This window comes from Rhineura floridana, chromosome 2, assembly GCF_030035675.1.
Source record: "Rhineura floridana isolate rRhiFlo1 chromosome 2, rRhiFlo1.hap2, whole genome shotgun sequence".
In the NCBI taxonomy this organism is placed as follows: domain Eukaryota; kingdom Metazoa; phylum Chordata; class Lepidosauria; order Squamata; family Rhineuridae; genus Rhineura; species Rhineura floridana.
Genome location: NC_084481.1, coordinates 190,074,500 through 190,093,235, shown reverse-complemented (window position 1 = coordinate 190,093,235; position 18,736 = coordinate 190,074,500). Strand labels below are relative to the sequence as shown.

Below are 18,736 nucleotides of genomic sequence, written 5' to 3'. Positions count from 1 at the left end.
AACCACTCACAACGGGAAATGACCTCACCAACACCTTGACAACTGACAGCGGTGAACATAACCACACCAATGAAACCCGAAAATTCGATCAGGATGGGCGGAGCTAAGGACAATGGCGAGCGACCATTGGTCACTGTGCAAGGTGCGACCAAAAAAGCGGAGTTAGAGCTACAATGGGCATGGCGAGACTGTAGTCGTGGAGTGCTGCAAGCAGAGTAGTGGCTGCAAAGCTGAGATGACAGTGTCGGAATCTCAGGGGGCCGCGGGTGGGGCCGAAGTGGTATTCCCAGAGGAAGAGATCCGATGGGTATGCATGAACGATTATAGTCGGCTGTTTCCATGGCAACCAGATACTGCTGTTGGCTTCTCTCCGTGACTGCTCCTGGGTGCCTTCACTGGCCGCGTTGGCCTCACTTGGGAGGGAAACGGGGTTGGGTAGGTGTGTGGCTGGGAGGGAAGTCTTAAGGGCATCCCTGGAGAAAACGGAGCGGCAGTGTGCGTGTCTGTCGCGGCCCAGACTGTCAATAATAGCTAACATTGGTCAAGCTAAAATGGTTCAGAGAGAATTCTGGGAACCCTGTGGATCCCTGGGATGCCCTATTGAAGGAGATCAGCTGCTCAGGGCCAGACACGCAATTTACAAATGTCAAGAAGATGCAACTGAACCTTAGCTGTTATCACTTATCTGCTTCCTGAGATCAAAAGTCAGGAAGAGGGGGTGTTGTAGATCAGGACCCCTGGGTGGGGCTGTCTAGCTCCCTTTTCTTCAAAGAACTTGATCACAGGCAGGGGCGGAATATGGCTAATTGCCCACCGTCCCTGTTAACGGGGAAACTCCATAAAAATGAAAGATGCTCCTTCAGTTTTGGTTCCCTATTTCTAACTACCTCCACTCGCCTGAAGCTTTACAGAAAAAAAAGCCATTTGGGGACCAGGCTATTCTACTGTAAGTATAGGATCTTAGCTTAGCAAGCTCTTTGTTATGTTTTTCGGTAGGTATTTAACCTCTCACCTTTGTTATGCCAATGTATCTCTTGTAGCCCGGCTGAGGGCGATTGGCTTTAAGGAAACATTTGCTGCTCTCTTTTGTATGTACCTTTCTTTTCTTTTACATAAACTACCTTTTTATAATTGCTGTGTATTATTTGAAACTAATGATACTAAATCTAGTCTTTGACCGCTGGACGCTACTAATTACTGTTGATTAATGTGGGTTAATACCCTTAGAACCCTTAGAACTCATGTAGCTCTCTGAGATTCCCTTTCTCAGAGAAGGAAGTTAGAAAGAAGGGTGGTGGCAGTTCTACCATAGATTTAATTCTGAAGGAGGGATAATTTGCCTGAGAAGCAGAGACCCAAAGGTGTTGGGACTGTTCTCAGAAGCAAAGAACGCCCCTTGGGCTGCTGAGGGCAAGGGACCCCAGGGGGACAATTCTTTGACACAGACCTGTAACACAGCCTGTGAAATCTGGATTCAGTCAATACAAATTGCAAATAACAGGATCAAAATATATTTTAACAAGGAAATAACCTCTTTCTTGCAGCCTGATTCCATTTCATGTTTCCTTGGAAGCAAACCCCAGGGAGTTCAAGGGGCCTTGCCCCTAAGTGGAATGTGCAAAGGCATTGCAACATTAAAGGGTCTGATTTTCCCAACCAGACTGGCTTGTTGAAAAATGTGTGTTGACTGGATCAATGCGAAGTTGAGCCATTTGGTGAAGCAAGCAGCATATTTGAAATGGAAATACGTTTTCAAAGTTTTTTTTTTCTATGTTTGATATCTTTGTTTTGCTCTTCTGATTTGTCTAGGTGTTTCCAACTAAAGCACAGTCTTCAGAATCAGAACTGGGTAGTAATGTTTCTCTGCCCAACACAAGTGAGCTATTGGATTTTCTCCAGCCAGGTGAACAAATAGTAGCTTCCTCAAGTTCAGGGAAGGATTTTTATGACTCCCTTCAGGCTCTCAAAAGGAAAAACAGACAATGTTTGTTAGAACTAGGTCTCATATACCAGGTACGGCTGGAAAACCACAACAGACCATCCAAGGAAGATAAGGAACTGGAAGAATTTTTCCAAGACAATGGAAGATTGACATTGCCAACAAGGTTCCATGAAGCTTTGCGGTAAGATGCAACAGATTGTCTGATTTCTCCATGGGCACAAGTTGTACTTTCTCAGAGGTTCCCAAACTGTAGTCCACAGACCAGCAGTCAGTCCACAATCTTCATTCACATGGCCCACGCCATGTCTGTGTTACAATAAGATGCAATATATGAGAAATAAAAGAAGCAATACAATACAATTGCTACAACAAGCAGGAAAAAAAGCATTTATGTGGTTTGTCAAGACCCTCAGCAATTTTCAAGTAGTCCATCAGGGAAAAAGTTTGGGAACCACTGTACTATGTAATTATGGAGATGATGGTGAAATCCATAGTGTGATTCTCCTTGACAGGCTTAATTTGTTACAGTAGTCTTGCATACCAGAACTAATGAACTGGACCTTGGTCTGTGAGTGCCTGGTAAGAATACACTATCTTTTAGTTATTCAAAGTATAGTGCTCTGAAATACAACCTCTCATCTTATTTCTTTGCCTTTGATGACATTATTTTTACCATATCCTCAGATCTGTCAACTTAAGAAGTTTCAGTTCTTTGACTAACCTCACTGTTGATAACTCAAAAGATGAGCAAAATCATCATTCATTTCCTCAGTCCTTTTCAAGATCAAAGAGTGCTTCAGCTGCATGGATCTCCTCTATCACCATCCCTCAGCCCTTCAAGATGACACTTCGAGAAGCTCGAAAAAAGTTAAAATCACATGTATTACTTGAAATTGAGTCAGCCACATACAAAAGGCAAAGCCAGGAAGAAGCTGAATGCCAGAAACAGTTCAGAGCACAACCTGTGCCTGCCCACATCTATCTGCCACTCTACCAGGAAATAATGGAAAAGAATGAAATTCGCAGACAAATGGAAACACAGAAGAGAAGAGAGCTGCTCCTCTCAATGCAAAAACCTTTCAGCTTTCACGTAAAAGAAGAAAAGAGAAAGGAGGCCATCGGACAGAAGGTTTTAGAAGCATTGACTCCAATTGAGAAATCAGTGCCAAAGGTCAGGAAGAAGATCTCCAAGTCCATCTATGAACCAGTGTTTGGGGATAAACTCAAAGGTAACGACCTTAGTGTACTCCATTAACAATACATAATGGTGGTATGAATGCATCCCCTTCAACTGCAGTAGGAGACACCCCAGTTAGTAAACTTAGTGTCTGTCAGACCAGTACAAGAGGAAGAAAAGAAAATGGCCCTTTTATTCTGCCATATCTCAAAACACTTTTCTCATCAAAGACAAGTAGGACCAATCAATGTAAAAGCAGAACTTCGGATTAAGTAGTAGGCAAACTGATCAACAATCACATACAAACTAGCAGATAACTTCTTTAATGCTATAACTTTGCATTGGTAGATGAATCTGGACAGTTTCAGGATTTCAGGGGCCTCTAGGCAAGAAACCATTAGTCGAGTCCCTTAACTTGAGGGAAACAGGGAATACAGAAAGCAAATTAGTTGTGCGAACAACTTTTTGGCCATTTTTTTAAAGTATTCCCTTTTAACTTTCAGTGATTTAACTAAAGGGCAGTTTCATCTTTCTGGACATCAGTTCTGCCCTTCAATTACACAGTCCAATTAATATCTAAGGGAAAGTAAAGCCTCTGTTTGAAGGTTTTGTCCAGCTTCCAGAGACTTCCTCTGTAGACCCCTGGCATCTTCAGGGTCCCAGCATCTGCCTCACTAATCTCTGGAGCTGGCTAGCCTGGAAAAGGTGATGACTAGGAACTTTCTCATTCCCTTTAAGGACGCCAGCCTCTACCACCACTTTTGCAAATTATTTTTCTTCAGTGGTAAAATTTATCCAGAAGTGAATTGCTCCTGTTGCTTGTTTCAGGGACAGAGCTATAATGCAAATAAAGTTATGTTTGATCATTTTCCTTTCCAGAGCACACAGATGTTTCTGAGCGCAAACAGAAAAATAAAGAGAATGATTAAGTTGTGCTGCCTGATATATCCTACAACTAGTTTTTTATCTGAAAAAATATTTTTATTGTGTGATTTCAAGTGTTCTTGATTTTCACTTCTTGGTTTTAATACTTGGCTCAACCATTAGACTGTCCTAAAAGTCTTTGTTTGGGAATTAAATATTTAATTATATTGTTAATACTTAAAGATCTCGGTAGGCCCTCTGCCTCCCCACTTTTCTTATGTGGCATTAGTCAGATTTACATATCTTCTCCCAGCCTGGATGTTCATTACTTTTGCTTTTAATTCCCAGAGGCTGAACTATTACGAAAAATCCGTATTCAGATGAGAGCCAAGGATTTACTAGAAAGTTCCTGGGCTCCTATTGAGCTTGGCAACAGACAAAGAGAATCCCAAATTGCCTCTAAAAACAGGGAACAAAAACTGAGCTTTCTGCAGAACAACTTCAGTTTTAAACCAAGAATTAATACATCTGTGCCTGACTTTGATGGACTTTACTGGGCATTCCAGAGAGAAGCAATAAGCAAACAAGAAATCAAAGAACCAACTCATAATAAACCATTCAGACTGAGAACATCTAATCTCCATTGCAAACATCGAGTGTCTAACGATGGGATGATGGTAAAAGAGATTGCTTTTATCTTTCTACTACTTTATATTCTCTTACATGCAAATTACTCATCAGTGTAAAAAGCCAAATATATTTTACCATCTATTTTCTCAGTGTTGAGGTAATTTTAGACAAAGTTAGCCTTTCTAGGAACAAATTTGTTATAGAATAACACAAGAAGAGCCTCAGTGGCACTAATTTATACTTGAACTCTTGTGGCACTTCTGTTGAAATGCAACTTTGGGCTGATCCACACTATTTGTTAATACAAATCTACATAGATGTTTCCCATTCATACTAACAAGCGGTGCTCTATGGGATGTATTCACGTGGTGTATTATTTTCCCAAAATTAGTACTTCCCCACCCTTCATGAGTCCTGGAAGCTAGAGGCCTCTTGTGGGCAGGTGCAGATATTTGTTTACCTATGTATGTGCGTGCACTTTTTTAAAAAGGCTGTTGAATTGCACAACAGCAAACTCCCCCCCCAATGGTAAAAAATTGTCATTTATTTATTTATTATTTTATTTATATCCTGCCCTTCCTCCCAGCAGGCACCCAGGGTGGCAAACAAAAGCACTAAAAACACTTTAAAACATCATAAAACAGACTTTAAAATACATTAAAACACAACTTCTTTAAAAACATATTTTTAAAAAGTTTGAAGACATCTTAAAAAAAGGTTAGAAACATACTGTTTTTTTAAAAAGGTTTAAAAACAAATTAAAATGCAATTCCAACAGAGACACAGACTGGGATAAGGTCTCAACTTAAAAGGCTTGTGGAAGGAGGAAGGTCTTCAGCAGAAGCCGAAAAGATAACAGGGATGGCGCCTGCCTAATATTTTTTTGAACTACTGAATATTTGCTCTCTCAGATTCGTGCAAATTGAAGGTTATTTTTTAAAATGTTTGTGTTGCACCTCACTAAGGCATAGAATGTCCAGGTGTAGAGAACGAATCCCACTGTGGGAGTGGGGGAGCAAAGGGCAAGCCTGCCACCCCCAAAAGACGCAGCTTTCCTCAGCCTCTCTGCCTGTGAGGAGAGATGAACCGCTCTCCCAGCACCTGAGGGCTTGAGCAGGAAAGGCTGCTGGTTACAGGTTCTTCTTTTTCTCCTCCTAGTAGGCAAGCTTCAGTCAGCCCCTGGCCTTTGCTGCCACCCTCATTAACCTCTTCAAGAGGAGCGTTCCCATCAAAATACCAAGTATAAAAAAGGAAAGCCAGTTCATGACTGTGGCTGTACTTTCTGGAGCTCACTGGAAATAGGCACCAGCTTATCACTAGAGGGAAGTCGGGGGGCAGAAAGGGGAGTAGTAAAAATTAAGTTTGATCCATCCACAGGGAAGAAGACAACGTGTGCAATGTGTCTGCTGTCCCACATGTAGAAATTTCCCCCAATTTGGGAAATCCAAATTTACAGAGAAAAAAACAGCAGGATACTTTATATTTGAGAGGGATGTCATGTGGATGAGGCAAATGAAATGGATTGCAAACAGCTACAACTATACATTAAACTCTGGTCTGAACAAGCCCTTTGCCTGCTTTGTCTTCAGGGGAGAGAGAGTAAAAAGGATATATCTCCAATATTAAATTGCTGATCTAATTAATGATTTGTGATTTCATAAATTCTTGGAGTTTATTTTGTACCAGCTGGGGAGGACTAGCCTCAGAGGGAGGCAATGGTAAACCCTCTCTGAATACCGCTTACCATGAAAACCCTATTCATGGGGTCGCCATAAGTCGGGATCGACTTGAAAGCAGTCCATTTTCCATTTCCATTAGGTTTGTTACAGCTTATGACTAAACCAACAAAACTTGTGTACTTAAATACTAAAAATGTAAAATAATTAAGGCTGTAATCCTAACGCCATTTCCCTGGGAGTAAGCCCTATTGGATTCAGTAAAACTTACTTCTGAGTAGACAAGGTTAGGATTGTGCTGTAAATGACTGAATATAAATCTCAAAGCTAGTACATCATAGTAAAAACGTCCAGGTTGCTCTCATAGGCAAGGGAAAAGGGTAGCCAACATATTTCACATAAAGGACTTCTATTTTCTTTGAACCTTGATAAAAATCACTCTCAAAAAATGCGCTCTATGCAAAACAGAAGGGTTCTTTTAAATTCTTCTGTTTCTGAACTGGAAGCTATACCAGTTCATAAATTAGCAAGGTAAAAACCCCTTAAGGAAACAGGCCTACCCTCACCAGTAAGCCTGCTGAAGGGTTGCAGGAAGCTGAACAAGTGGTGCTCTGCCACTGGAGAGGGAGGTATGCTAATATAATGACATGCGCCAGAGATCCTGTAACCTACCAGTGGAAAGCTCTGCTGCTGTAGATATTGTGTTGGCAAGCTTCCTCTGAGGATGGGTGTGGAAGCACCACATCCTAAGCTTCGTTGACACACAGTCTGATTGTGTGGTGTAGTAAATTCCCTCCCATTCCAGTCAATGGGAGGTTAAAGAAAAAGCTGCCCTCCCCCCTTCCTGATGTGCCCGCAGTGAAATGGCAGGGCACAGGATGTGGCACTTCCTCAAGCAGCAGCTCTGCCTGCCTGTTAGTGTAAGGTGGTGATGTAGAAATGTGAACATCATAAGAAAAAAGCATTTGCAAATTAATACAGTAATACACACACATATGAGAGAGAGAGTGCACCTTCCAAAAGAGATTTTAAAAGCCAATATTAAATACTATTTTTTTCAGGATTTTCAACAACCTTCCAAGGCACCAATACGAAGAAGCCGGTCTTTGACTTACCTTTCATCCCTCTCCTCCAACACACTCCCTATATATATCACAGATGCAGTGAGAAAGAGAGAGTCTGCTATTAAGTGAGTAACTTATTTGTTTGTTTATTACGTATTTCACAGCTGCCCTGGGTAGAGCTTCCCGAGTCAGACAATACCTTCAAAATGTGACAAAGTAACCCTGTCTGTCCTGGATGGCAGGCTGAGACCACTTACCCTTGGATGCCTCCCTCATGTTGGACAAAATTCCAGAAAGCCAGTTAAAATCCTGGGCGAATAGAATACTACCTACGATTACCTCTGTTAATTAGCTACTAAACCTTAATTAGTGGATCTAATCAGGGCTCACCCATAACATGCCCAATTCTGGCCTATGCATCAACCTTCATTGAATTCTTCATCCTGGTTCTATTTGCTCAGCAGTGACCCAGTGAAACAGGGAAGAAAACACTCCATGACTCAAAACTACAGACTAAAAAATGTAACTAATATACCGGCTTATTGCTGTACAAAACGTAATAGTAGTATGGGATTGATAGAAAATAAAACAAAAATAATACTGTGATACTACAGCAACTTGGAAAATATCTTAAAGCAATGTGATATATATTTGCACTAAGCTAATTAATTAAAACAATAAAAATATGAACAGAATGTATCATATATTTCCTCCTGACTCCCTCCAGCCCCACAACTTGTGCATTTTAGCTCTAAGTTTCCTAGAATATTAAAGAAAATCATAGTTACCTATGAGTGGGTAGGCCTAAAGCCTTCAGCTTGGGCAGAGCATGTGAAGGCAGGGCAGAGCAGATATCAGTAAGAAAAGAAGAAAAAGTAATCCAAAGGCAATTCACCACCTTCCAAAGAAGTTCAAACTCACCAAAATTTGAATATATTTTTATATTAACCAGCAGGTTAGTATGAATCAGAAAGTATGAATTATCCAGTGAATTAACATTAATTTTAGTGATGGTGGGTAGACCCCATAATACGTCAGTCTGGAAAGGGGACAAAGAGGAGCATCTGAACCCATGTCAGTGATTTTCCCCTGGCACCTATGGCATATTTTCACCTCAGCTCACATGCATATGTTATTCTTTTATTTAAATACTGGTTTGTCTATCAGGCAGCTCTGAACCAGCTTCTTTTCAGAAACTCTTCTGCTGTGGCAGCAGAAAGTGACAATGCTTTGCAGACATCCAAGCAGTTTTCCAGCGAAAAATAACACACAGCACAAAAGTGTCACCCATCTTGGTTCATCATGGCTTCACCATTGCTCTAGTCTGTTCCTCCATTTTTAACCTGCCTGCCATATGTAGACCTTATTTAGGCCATATACAGGCCCAGCTTTGACCAGATTAACAACCTCCTTGAACAATATTGTTTTAACTTGGATACATGAATGGGCTTTTCATCCATCTTTATTTTGGACAACATTTTTTCTATGTTGAAATAAATTTGTGTTCTGTTATCCACGTGCATCTTTATAGACTCCTCCAAGAAGATAAAAAATACAAGGAAAATGAAGGAGCTCGCTGGGCAGAGTTGCAGAGAAAGAAATGTCAAGCTGTGCATAAGTCTCTGAGGTGCCGAGCAAACGCTTTAGATCCCCATAAAAGCTTGGAGGAAACGCACAGAGAAAAGCTGAAACAAAACTGGTCAGTATTCTAACTGACATAGGTAGCACATTACTGGAAGAAAATATTTCCTTTTGGTTGGAGTTACTGGTGACTTCATGTGAAATGAGCTTTGGCTTTAAGTGCTCATGGCCAAAACATAGCAATCATACTTGTATTATTTATTGACATGTCATGGTTAGCTCCCCCACCATCCTTATACATAATTGGAGAGAGAGAGGCTTGTACCCAAAGTAGCACTAAGTCACTTGTTGGGTTAGCACAAGGATTTCTCTCTGCTCAGCAAAACTTCCCCCCTTCTCCTCCTAAATCTGCTGTAGGGTTTCCCTCAACCCTCTGAAGCAGATCTGAGGAGGGGCGGACTTCCAGTGCACAACTGTAAATCCTTGCACTAACTGGATGAGGGCATCGGATACCACCCAGACACCCTCAGTTTGAGAAGTAATATTTTGTAATAGAAAAGCAATTCAGATTTGGATTTAAAATGCTTCCATAAGATATGTAATTAATATAGCCACAGGCAAAAAAAGCTTATGTAAGGTTGGACAGTAAGAGATTTGAGTAATGGAAGAGACTGATTTGAAGAAGCAGTGTAACTGCCATTTCTCTAGGATTTGAAAGAAGGCTAGATGAGCACCTGTCATGTGTTAGTTTTATGGAAACCTGTGGGAATTGAACCAAATGACCCTTGATGTGCTTCTGACTCTGTTTTTGCATTAGCCAGATAGAGAGATTGGAAAGCTGGCAGAAAAGCAGAGGTGCCACTACAACCGCGAGCGCCACCCTGGGCTTCTTCTGGGAGGAAGGGCGGGATATAAATTTAATAAATAAATAATGATAAATAACAACTGTGTATGTACATAAATTATGTTTAATGAGTCTTTTTATTTTTTTTATTTTGCTCAAAATAGATACCATGTAGTAAATCTTATTTTTAGGAAGTCTTATTGCTGTATTTTTATTTGTATGTAAACTGCTTAGAAATGGTAAGCAGTATAAAAATGTTATGAATAAATTGCCAGGGAGCAGAGATACAGAAATGCTCTTCTGCACCTGCAGAACATAAGATAAGAACATAAGAACATAAGAAGAGCCTGCTGGATCAGGCCAGTGGCCCATCTAGTCCAGCATCCTGTTCTCACAGTGGCCAACCAGGTGTCTGGGGGAAGCCCGCAAGCAGGACCCGAGTGCAAGAACACTCTCCCTTCCTGAGGCTTCCGGCAACTGGTTTTCAGAAGCATGCTGCCTCTGACTAGGGTGGCAGAGCACAGCCATCATGGCTAGTAGCCATTGATAGCCCTGTCCTCCATGAATTTGTCTAATCTTCTTTTAAAGCCATCCAAGCTGGTGGCCATTACTGCATCTTGTGGGAGCAAATTCCATAGTTTAACTATGCGCTGAGTAAAGAAGTACTTCCTTTTGTCTGTCCTGAATCTTCCAACATTCAGCTTCTTTGAATGTCCACGAGTTCTAGTATTATGAGAGAGGGAGATGAGCTTTTCTCTATCCACTTTCTCAATGCCATGCATAATTTTATACACTTCTATCATGTCTCCTCTGAGCCGCCTTTTCTCTAAACTAAAAAGCCCCAAATGCTGCAACCTTTCCTCGTAAGGGAGTCGCTCCATCCCCTTGATCATTCTGGTTGCCCTCTTCTGAACCTTTTCCAACTCTATAATATCCTTTTTGAGATGAGGCGACCAGAACTGTACACAGTATTCCAAATGCGGCCGCACCATAGATTTATACAACGGCATTATGATATCGGCTGTTTTATTTTCAATACCTTTCCTAATTATCGCTAGCATGGAATTTGCCTTTTTCACAGCTGCCGCACACTACAACCCCGAGGTCTCTCTCCTGGTCGGTCACCGCCAGTTCAGACCCCATGAGCGTATATGTGAAATTCAGATTTTTTGCTCCAATATGCATAATTTTACACTTGTTTATATTGAATTGCATTTGCCATTTTTCCGCCCATTCACTCAGTTTGGAGAGATCTTTTTGGAGCTCTTCACAATCCCTTTTTGTTGTAACAACCCTGAACAATTTAGTGTCATCAGCAAACTTGGCCACTTCACTGCTCACTCCTAATTCTAGGTCATTAATGAACAAGTTGAAAAGTACAGGTCCCAATACCGATCCTTGAGGGACTCCACTTTCTACAGCCCTCCATTGGGAGAACTGTCCGTTTATTCCTACTCTCTGCTTTCTGCTTCTTAACCAATTCCTTATGCACAAGAGGACCTCTCCTCTTATTCCATGACTGCTAAGCTTCCTCAGAAGTCTTTGGTGAGGTACCTTGTCAAACGCTTTTTGAAAGTCTAAGTACACTATGTCCACTGGATCACCTCTATCTATATGCTTGTTGACACTCTCAAAGAATTCTAATAGGTTACTGAGACAGGACTTTCCCTTGCAGAAGCCATGCTGGCTCTGCTTCAGCAAGGCTTGTTCTTCTATGTGCTTAGTTAATCTAGCTTTAATAATACTTTCTACCAGTTTTCCAGGGACAGAAGTTAAGCTAACTGGCCTGTAATTTCCGGGATCCCCTCTGGATCCCTTTTTGAATATTGGCGTTACATTTGCCACTTTCCAGTCCTCAGGCACGGAGGAGGACCCGAGAGACAAGTTACATATTTGTATACCCTGTACCAATTTGGTATTTCCAGCCAGCAAGTAGTGGCCTAAAGCAAGCTGTTATAGCCTTAAGTTAATCAATATATATTCAATATGTATTTGTTAGCAAAGCCTGGAGGCTTGTATTCCCCTTTCAGGCCCCAGCATCTTTGGGTATGTCAGATCACCTCATAGCCACCTGCAGTCTAATCTAGGTGTTTTAATGAGAATATGAAGGCTTGCCCAGTATGATGCTGGGAATGTACCTTGTTAGTTAAAGGAATATCAAAGGAGCTCAATTAGGCATAGATTCAATTAGGCCCTGTATGATGACCTTTGTCGGGAGAGGGACAGGGGGAGTGTGACTCTGTTGATTCTCCTTGATCTCTCAGCGGCGTTTGATACCATCGACCATGGTATCCTTCTGGGGAGACTCGCGGAGTTGGGTGTCGGGGGCACTGCTTGGCAGTGGTTCCGCTCCTACTTCACGGACCGTCACCAGAAGGTAGTGCTTGGGGAACATCACTCGACACCATGGACTCTCCATTGTGGAGTCCCTCAGGGGTCAGTTTTGTCCCCCATGCTTTTCAACATCTACATGCAGCCGCTGGGTGCGGTCATCAGGAGTTTTGGAGTGCGTTGCCATCAATATGCTGATGACACGCAGCTCTATTTCTCCTTTTCATCTTCTTCAGGTGAGTCTGTTGATGTGCTGAACCGTTGCCTGACCGCGATAATGGACTGGATGAGAGCTAATAAACTGAGACTCAATCCAGACAAGACCGAGACACTGCTGGTGAACGCCTTCCCTGCTCAGATGGTGGATGTTCACCCTGTTCTGGATGGGGTTACACTCCCCCTGAAAGAACAGGTACGTAGTTTGGGGGTTCTTTTTGATTCTTCCTTGTCTCTCGAGGCCCAAGTGGCCTCGGTGGCACGGAATGCATTTTACCATCTTCGTCTGGTAGCCCAACTACGCCCCTATCTGGACAGGGACGACCTCGCCTCCGTTGTTCATGCTCTGGTAACTTCAAGATTGGATTACTGTAATGCGCTCTACGTAGGGCTGCCCTTGAAGACAGTTCGGAAGCTTCAGCTGGTGCAGAACGCGGCTGCCAGACTATTGACGAGGACCAGTCGGTCTTCGCATATAACACCTATTCTGGCGCGTCTGCACTGGCTCCCTATTTGCTTCTGGGCGAGATTCAAGGTGCTGGTTTTGACCTATAAAGCCTTACACGGCGTGGGACCTCAATACCTTGTGGAACGCCTCTCTCGCTATGAACCTACCCATTCACTTCGTTCAGAATCTAAGGCCCTCCTCCGGGTACCAGCTCATCGGGAAGCCCGGAGGGTGGTTACTAGATCTAGGGCCTTTTCTGTGGTGGCCCCTGAGTTGTGGAACAGCCTCCCCGAAGAGGTACGCCTGGCACCTACATTTCTATCTTTCCGGCGCCAGGTAAAGACCTTTTTATGCTCCCAGGCATTTTAATCTTTTAATTTTCTTAATCTTTCTACTTTTAACATGTATCCTTCTTAATTTGTGTTGTATTTCATTTTTGTTGTGCTTTCTGTTGTTTGTTTGTACATGTTTTTGTGATTTTTTACTATGATATATTGTATTTTATCTTGTTTGTTCACCGCCCTGAGAGCTATTCTGCTAAGGGCGGTATATAAATTGAAATAATAAATAATAAATAAATATTCAAGGGTAAGCATGTTGTTTAGCATAGACAGGTGGATGGGTCGAAAAGACGGTCAATGAGCAGATAGTGCAGCTAGTATACAAGTCAAGTAAAGGTCAATGATAAACTATGCTTGTTAGTAGAGATGAAGATAAAGATGATAGCTATGTTGTTTGCCAAGGGAGGATACCAAGGCGCACCTGGGAAGATACTATAGTTTTCTAGCAATTAGTCTGCTTTGAAGGTGTTCTGTGAAAAGGTCAGAACAGCCAATTATATGCAACAGATGTCATTATATGTTACTTCAAAGTGTATACTCTCATCAATCATATATGTAACTGCATGTGTATGCCAATGAGATATGCCAAGATTTATGCTATATAAACCTGATCTGTGCCCGGTATGGGTGTTCAGTCTCTGACATCCGCTACTGCAGAGCGGTGGGACTGATCCACTTTTATTGGGAATACTTGGCTGAATGCTCTAAGTTACTCAATAAATTTTAACTCTTTGTAAGCGAACCTCTTGTCTGCATTTCATCTCTGGTAATCCAAAACAACCCTGAAGGTATACAATATTTTAGTTAGCAGATCAGCAATTTCACATTTGAGTTCTTTGAGAACTCTCGGGTGGATGCCATCCGGGCCCGGTGATTTGTCAGTTTTTATATTGTCCATTAAGCCTAGAACTTCCTCTCTCGTTACCACTATTTGTCTCAGTTCCTCAGAATCCCTTCCTGCAAATGTTAGTTCAGGTTCAGGGATCTGCCCTGTATCTTCCACTGTGAAGACAAATGCAAAGAATTCATTTAGCTTCTCTGCAATCTCCTTATCGTTCTTTTGTACACCTTTGACTCCCTTATCATCCAAGGGTCCAATCGCCTCCCTAGATGGTCTCCTGCTTTGAATGTATTTGTAGAATTTTTTGTTGTTGGTTTTTATGTTCTTAGCAATGTGCTCCTCAAATTCTTTTTTAGCATCCCTTATTGTCTTCTTGCATTTCTTTTGCCAGAGTTTGTGTTCTTTTTTATTTTCTTCATTCGGACAAGACTTCCATTTTCTGAAGGAAGACTTTTTGCCTCTAAGAGCTTCCTTGACTTTGCTCGTTAACCATGCTGGCATCTTCTTGGCCCTGGCGGTACCTTTTCTGATCTGCGGTATGCACTCCAGTTGAGCTTCTAATATAGTGTTTTTAAACAACTTCCAAGCATTTTCGAGTGATGTGACCCTCTGGACTTTGTTTTTCAGCTTTCTTTTTACCAATCCCCTCATTTTTGTGAAGTTTCCTCTTTTGAAGTCAAATGTGACCGTGTTGGATTTTCTTGGCAATTGGCCATTTACATGTATGTTTAATTTAATAGCACTGTGGTCACTGCTCCCAATCGGTTCAACAACACTTACATCTTGCACCAGGTCCCGGTCCCCACTGAGGATTAAGTCCAGGGTTGCCGTCCCTCTGGTCGGTTCCATGACCAACTGGTCTAGGGAATAGTCATTTAGAATATCTAGAAACTTTGTTTCTTTGTCATGACTGGAACACATATGCGGCCAGTCTATGTCCGGGTAGTTGAAGTCACCCATTACTACCACATTTCCTAGTTTGGATGCTTCCTCAATTTCATATCTCATCTCAAGGTCTCCCTGAGCATTTTGATCAGGGGGACGATAGATCGTTCCCAGTATTAAGTCCCTCCTGGGGCATGGTATCACCACCCACGATTCTGTGGAGGAGTCTGCCTCTTTTGGGGTTTCGAGCTTGCTGGATTCAATGCCTTCTTTCACGTATAAAGCAACTCCGCCACCAATACGTCCTTCCCTGTCCTTCCGATATAGTTTATATCCGATATAGTTTATATTCAATATAGTTTATATAGTTTAGATCTGCATGCAAAAACCTATTTCTATTGGCAGATTGCTGTCCCCAAATGTGGCCACTTAACTTGCAATTAAGAGTGCAGAACAGAATAACTGGAGATTATGCATAGTAAGGAAACGTTTTGTTTCAGGCAAAATGACCAAAAAAGAACAAGAGAGTATAAAAAAGAACTGGAGGAGATGAAGATGCGAGTGAAAAATAGACCATATCTGTTTGAACAGGTCACAAAGGTAACTATTTTGGAATGGGTGAACTGACAGAGTTTAGAGAATTAAACAGTAATTCAAGCTGTAACAGGGAGTTGGTATGCAGGTAATCCTTTGCCATTCTGGGAATCAAAAGTGTAAAAACACTTGTGAAGGAATCATATTGGCAGAGGATTGGATTTGGTTATTGACCAGCTGTAATGATAGGGGAAAGACAATACACTAAGTAGGAAAATAACATTTTCAAACTAGACCCATGTATATACTTATGTTTGAATATAATGGTTTTTGGAGAATTCCCTCAAATGTACAGTTTAAAATACAAATGCTGCTTCCAGTATCGAGGAAATATCCACTTAGCTTCCTAGTTTAGACAGTTCAACTGGAATAGTTGTAAGCATTACTGAAGGAAAGAGGGTCTCCTAAAATGTCTTGCTTCTGATTCCATAGAATGGTGCCCGTCAGGGGGCAGAGAGGCTCTTTCGAGACACATTGCAGCAGTTTGGGTTAAATGAAGAATTTGTGAAAAACAAAGGAAGAGATGCCACTAACGGTGTAGGGAAGGAGCAGTCTGAATCGCAGAGGTATTTAACTCATCTGTTTGTTGTTATATGCGTTCAAGTCGATTATGACTTATGGCCACCCTATGAATCTAAACACAGTCTTCTACTTTATTAGATATACTGGCTCTATTAGATATTGACTTTTATGCTGAAAAGAAACTTGTACTCAACAAGTCATGTAATTAAACTTCCTACTGAGCTGTGAAGCTCACAGAATGAGCTTAGGTAAATTGTGCTTTCTAAACTACCTTACAGGATTATTGTGAGAATAAAATAGGGAATACAGTATGGAGGCTGTCCTGAGAACCTTATAAGTAGAGTGGGACTCAAATGTGAACTTTGCAATGACGACTCCCACTTCAGTAATCATACTAAAATAAGACAGTGGAGTAATACAGTGCGAAACTTTTGAAATCATTGTTTTTAATCAACAGAATACAGACGTTGCAGAGGAATATTGATGCTGGTATTATACAAGAACTAGCTCAAGAAGGGCAGAGAATACTGGAATTAAAGTAAGAACCCAATGATGCCTAAAGCTCATCCTCCCCTTTTAATCAAATGTAATTAGTTCAACTTTAGCCAACTTTTTCACCATGAAAACTGAAGCAAACATACTTTTATATTAAAATGTGCAGTCATGGTATATACTAGATTATAGCTAATGTTTGTATTGCATTTCTTTAGGCAATTTCAAAAGTGAAATCTCAAAAAGATTTAGCACCAGCTGTACTTGAAACAGGGCTAGTGGATGCATGAAAGTGGAGAGGTATGTGCATATGCATTCTTGCTGTGCTGACACACATCCTGGAATCCTCAGCCTCTTTGAGTATTTCATGCTAATGATGCTCATGCCAACTCAAGGTTCTGCTTCCTGCACTAACTTAAACAGTACCACAAGAGTCTGTGCTGTTTTAAAATGTTTACGGCTCTGGCTCAGCTGTAGAAAGGAATTGCTACCATAGCTGATGTTTTAGTCAGCTTTTTTCTACAAACTGAAGCAGATTGGCATCAATGAGTTGTTTTTTAATCTCCCTTCAGCAGTTCTTTTGTTCTGCTTGAAGAAAAGATGGCCAGAGGATTGACTCTTAAAGCCCCTGCTCCCTCCCATGCAGGGCTAATAAAATTATTTGTCCTAGCAATCTAGAAGACTACCTGTTACAAATTGAAGAAAATTTACAATCCAAAATGCCATTCTGATTCTATGTCAGCTTACTTGGAAGTAAGCCCCATTGAGTTCAAATGGGCTTACTTTCAGATAAGTGAGTGTAGGAAGCTGACTGAAACTACAAATATATCTAAGCTCGAAAAAGTAGTATCATTTTAGTCCAAGTGGCAACTACTGGAAAGCATGTCCAATCTTGTTATTCCATCTGAATCTTTAGTAAAAATGAGTTCTGATGCTCAAAAACATGAGGAAACTCATTGAACCCAAGATTCTTAGAGACAATACATTTAAAGTTTGTTTAGTCATCCAAAGATTCTGATCTAGATGCTACTACTAAAGCTGCTTTTATTTTCTGCTGGATTTTTATACTACATTATATATATTTATGGTTGCTGTGTTTGTAATTGTGTTATATTTGTAAGCTGTCCAGAGAACTTGGTAACTGGGTGGCACAATACTATTTATTAAGTTTTATCTGAACCATATCAATACTAATTTAGATTAATAGTGCAGACAAAGCTGTGTTTGCTTGAAACTTAATTCTGAGCTCAGAGACGGGAAAACAGATCTGTGAATTTCCTTATATTACAAGTAGGACATCATGAAGTGGTCAATGAGAGTTTATGCTATAATAAATGTGTTTGGCTTTCAAGGTACTACAAGACTGTCATTACATTTTTATATGTTCACAAATATAAAACTACTTGGATGCCTTTTGCTCTAGTAAGCAGTATATACATTTGGTTCAATAAATATATGCAAAACCTTTGAAATATATGAAGGTGTTCTTAAATGTAGCTTTCACTTTCCCCCCTAAATTTTCTCTGGCTAGGAAACGCTTCAGTAATCATTACTGTTGGAATAGAGCCTTACGTCTATGACACAAAAAGCAGAGGAAGCTGTGTTTGTCCATTAGAAAAATGTCACAGGATAGTGAACAAGCTTTAGAGATCTCTAGCAACCCCTAGGACAGGAGTGGGAACCTCAGGCATGGTGCTCAAATGTGGCCGGCTGGACTCTCCAGGCCACACCCATCACATACACTCTTTAAAGGTGTGTGCCTGGCTGGAGTACGTCCCTGAACTCAGGTAGGCCTCTTGCTTGTCTGGATGGATAGAGAGGGTGTGTGTGTGTAGAAACTAGCCTACTGTACAAAGTTGACCAATAGTTTTGCCTCTGAACCTACCCACCACTGGTAGTTACCTCTGAAAGACTGCCCAGAAGTGAATGGGACCCTCTGGCTAGAAAAGATTCCACACCCTGCACTAGAGGATCAGCTGCTATTTGCTTCTTTGTCCCAATAGTCATAGGCACAACCAAACTCAATAATGTCTAGTAGAGCCTAATCCAATTCGGGAAGCAGTCCTAAACTCTGGCAAAGGGCAGCTAGACAATACATACAACCCTCTCCATTATCATATTGGCAGAAGTCACTATTGCTAATGTGTGCTTGGTGTTCTGCAGACTGTCAGGCCAAAGAAAGGGTGTTCCAAGGGTGGAATGGGGGAGGCTTTAGATTCAGAGCCCCTTCATAGAATCAGAGTTGTAAGGGGCCTACAAAGCCATTGAGTCCAACCTCCTTGTCTCCC

General features: G+C 41.3%; 1 protein-coding gene across 1 annotated transcript; it reads left to right on the top strand.

Moving 5' to 3' along the window:
• The first annotated feature begins 167 nt into the window (after positions 1-167).
• Positions 168-18,566, top strand: FAM161B (FAM161 centrosomal protein B). The gene is made up of 10 exons (XM_061611712.1): positions 168-307; positions 1,810-2,123; positions 2,627-3,171; positions 4,332-4,660; positions 7,351-7,478; positions 8,885-9,052; positions 15,341-15,440; positions 15,867-16,000; positions 16,414-16,494; positions 16,667-18,566. The coding sequence occupies exons 1-10, from the start codon at positions 236-238 to the stop codon at positions 16,680-16,682; spliced, it is 1,887 nt and encodes a 628-aa protein (XP_061467696.1). The 5' UTR covers positions 168-235; the 3' UTR covers positions 16,683-18,566.
• The last annotated feature ends 170 nt before the right edge of the window (positions 18,567-18,736 follow it).